This window comes from Tripterygium wilfordii, chromosome 14 (assembly GCF_013401445.1).
Source record: "Tripterygium wilfordii isolate XIE 37 chromosome 14, ASM1340144v1, whole genome shotgun sequence".
In the NCBI taxonomy this organism is placed as follows: domain Eukaryota; kingdom Viridiplantae; phylum Streptophyta; class Magnoliopsida; order Celastrales; family Celastraceae; genus Tripterygium; species Tripterygium wilfordii.
In genome coordinates this window covers 729,399-732,763 of record NC_052245.1, presented here as the reverse complement: position 1 = coordinate 732,763, position 3,365 = coordinate 729,399, and the positions used below count along the sequence as shown (strand labels likewise).

At 37.9% G+C, this 3,365-nt stretch overlaps 1 protein-coding gene across 1 annotated transcript; it reads right to left on the bottom strand.

Annotated features, from left to right (window-relative positions):
- Nucleotides 1-1,258: 1,258 nt before the first annotated feature.
- On the bottom strand, nt 1,259-3,148 carry LOC120015627 (S-adenosyl-L-methionine:benzoic acid/salicylic acid carboxyl methyltransferase 3-like). The gene is made up of 4 exons (XM_038868138.1): nt 3,031-3,148; nt 2,272-2,664; nt 1,924-2,178; nt 1,259-1,842 (listed from the first exon to the last, which is right to left on the bottom strand). Exons 1-4 carry the CDS (start codon nt 3,103-3,105, stop codon nt 1,483-1,485), a joined length of 1,083 nt encoding a protein of 360 aa, XP_038724066.1. The 5' UTR covers nt 3,106-3,148; the 3' UTR covers nt 1,259-1,482.
- Nucleotides 3,149-3,365: the final 217 nt, after the last annotated feature.

Genomic DNA, 3,365 nt, shown 5'->3' with positions numbered 1-3,365 from the left:
TTTATTTGTATTTTTTAATTTTAAATATTTTATTTCAATACTAATATTAATTATTATAATTATAAATGAATCAATATAATTATATTTTTTATAAAGTTATTACGTTTAAACATAATTTTTATTAAAAAGTTATTTAATATAATATTAAAATGTTATTTATTTTGGATGGGTCCCACGACTTATCTAAAAATACTAAATAATACAAAAGATTTGAAACCCACACCAATTAAAATTTTTTAAAAAATAGGTTGTAGCTTTTTATCATGACTCCCACGCCAAAAACTACAGCATTTGGAGAAGTGTGCAACATTTTTCCCAAACGCTGCACAACAAGCTCCCTATCCCGTAGGGAGTTTGTTTTTGCTAGGTGGTATCAACCAGTTTATATGGGTTGTTTGGAGGGATGGACTAGGAAAACGGGTCCACCCCAATAAACACTCCAGCTTATATGGGTTGTTTGGTGGGGCGGATTAGGAAAGTGGATCCAGCCCAATAAACGCTCCACCAAACCGAGTTTATCTCTAGTTATCTTTGGATTGCATGTATTTTTTAAATAGTTTTAGCGAGAGGTCCGTTTTGCACACAGATTAGGACTTCAACATTTTTTAATATTTTTTATTGATTTCAATTTAGATAATTTGGTTTGTCGTCAAAAATATCATTGGATTCATAAATTTTAATATTTAATTTTTTTTAAATGAATTATTGTAGGGGATCCGATCCGCATTTGTGGAAGGCCGTGAGCTTCTCGATGTCGCTCTCCTTGATGGGCTGGTCCAGGCCCACCATACTAGTAAGCTCTTGCTGGACCCTTGTCAGTTAGTCCCTCTGGGTTCTCCTTCAGCTCCGTCAAGGCCCACTCTATTGATGATTCCACACTCTCCGACTCTCTCTCACTCCAAAGTCCAAACACCAAATCCTGTACACGTTACATGGAGTAAGGCCATATCAAACTAAAGCCCATCAAAAGAACGGGCTAGATTGGGCTCACGTTTAATCTCTCAAGCCCAGACCCCGCCTGACTGTCAAATGGAAGAGCTTTATTTTTCCGAGCCCAGCCCATGGGCCTACTTTTATTGAATTGAAACGGGCTTAATATAGCTAGGCAGATCCACAATTTTTAACCGGCACGTGTATACGAAGCGGTAAGCATGTTGCCACGTTGGCATAAGGATGAGACCAAAAAACAAATGTGATAGGCTCTCCATCCACAACCAAGCAAACTTTTTTTTAAAAACCGAAAATGACGTCATATAAATTTTAGATCTAAACATTCAATATGAATTTAAATTTGGATCGTCAGACTTACACGCATAAAAATTTCTCACGTGATAACATGATAAATTGACTAAAACCTAATGCATGACCATAAGGGCACGATCAACATATCATTTGTTATTCAAGGGATTGGTACGTTCAACTCCTTTTTATTTAGACATAGCAATTCCAAGACAAGACAACAATGCGAGTACCGAAAATGGATCAAGCATTCCTAGTGACGGAGACAATAACATTGACAAACTCAGTCTTCTCCTTAGACATGCGATCGGTAATAATCTCCTTGTACCGGCTAAACACCTCGTCAATGATCTCTTCCCCAAATTGACTAACAAGCAATGGTTCAGCCACCGCTCTCATGCATTTCGCCACGTTGTATCCTCCATCCTTAAATCCTTCGTCAAGATTATATTCATCGGCATAAGCATCCCAATTCACTTCAGAAACCTCTAGTCGATCGATCGTGAAACACCCTTGTTTCTCAACCTCATATTTTACTTCTCCCGCCGAAGGTGTGTACTGAGGAATGTTGAAGGAGTTGAATTTCTCTTCCTCTATAATTCCCTGATTATTCAGATTCGCATACGTTAAACTGTGTCGTTTAACTCACTCTGTACACATTTATTCATTTAAGAACATACATACCTCAGTGACCATATCATTAAGAGCCATAGCGAGGAGTTCCCAGATGTAGCAGCACTCTTTGCTAGAAGGGTCTTCACTTCTTCTGCCTAAAAGGGTTAAAACCATTCGTCCTCCTGCCACTAGTTCCACAGAGCGACACTCGAGAAACATTGAAAAATCTTTCTGGAACTGGTCATAGTAAGCTCTTAGGACGTTTTGTGGGCTGTTAGTAGCCATGTATATGTTCCCTTTGTTACCCTCCAACCCTTCGGGGACCTAATATTTATAGACAATTGCACTAATTATCTCATGCTAATTAAATTACCTATGTTAAGTAAGTATTAAACATGATTAGTTAATTAAAGCTACCTGAGATAGCCATTGGAGGCTGTAGGAAGCATGGACAAAATGCAAACTTTTGGTAGGGAAAATCCTGCCATAGAAGGAGCCTGGCACACCTGTGAAGAAACATGGTCCAACATGTTTTTCTAACTTTTCATGGAAGCTGGATAGGGACCTAAAAATGGTGTTGAAGTCATTGCCAGGAAGGTCGTTCAAGAACACTTGATATTCTGGTGATTTGCGCCCTAACTTTTTGGAGATGTTGTGGACTTCTTTGATGAGTTCAGAGACCACATAGAAAGTGTTTGGTCCTGAAGAACATCCCAAATCTGCGATTGATAGGGTCGTTGGGAAACTTGTGCAGTAGAGATTTGTTATGGCCTCCTCTGTGATAGGCTTTGTCATGGAAATCACCTTTTGCTGCATGCCCAATTCAATTTAGTTTTATTGGGAGGGGGGGGGGGACCAAGGCAGGGAAATGATGAAACAAAGATAATGTTAAGGATTAATTCAGTGTTTTTGTTACGGTTCTTCGAAACGGTCAGATGGATGCACATGATCCATGTGAAATTGTGAGTCCCACATGATTCATATGAAATCGTGTGTATCCATCTCAATATTTATGATAGTTTGAACAAAAAGCACTGGATCCATATGACTGCTGAAATGCTAATGCTAACCAAGTTTGGACAAGTAAATGAGTAACATCTTGTAAAAGGAATTTGTACAAAAATCACTTTTATGTATGTATATATATAGCATGGGCATGGTTGATTAATTAGTTACCTGAACCAAGGAGTTGTTTGCATAACTCATGTCTCCTGTTCCTCCATTCATGTGAAGCACTTGAACTACTTCCATTTCTCTCTCTCTCTAATTTGCTCTTCTAAAGTTTATTTTGTTTGGATACCCAATATTAATGTCTCTATTTATAAGTTGCAAATTAGCTACTTCCTTGTGGTTTCCAATTGATCGATATTACCTTTTTATTTTTAGTTTGTCGGCATCAATTATTGTTGTCAACAACTTCACATGTGAACATAGGACAATACAATTCCACAATAGTACTAGTGGGATCTAAGGCGCACTTACTCTTTTTTTTAATAAATCCAAGGCGCAAC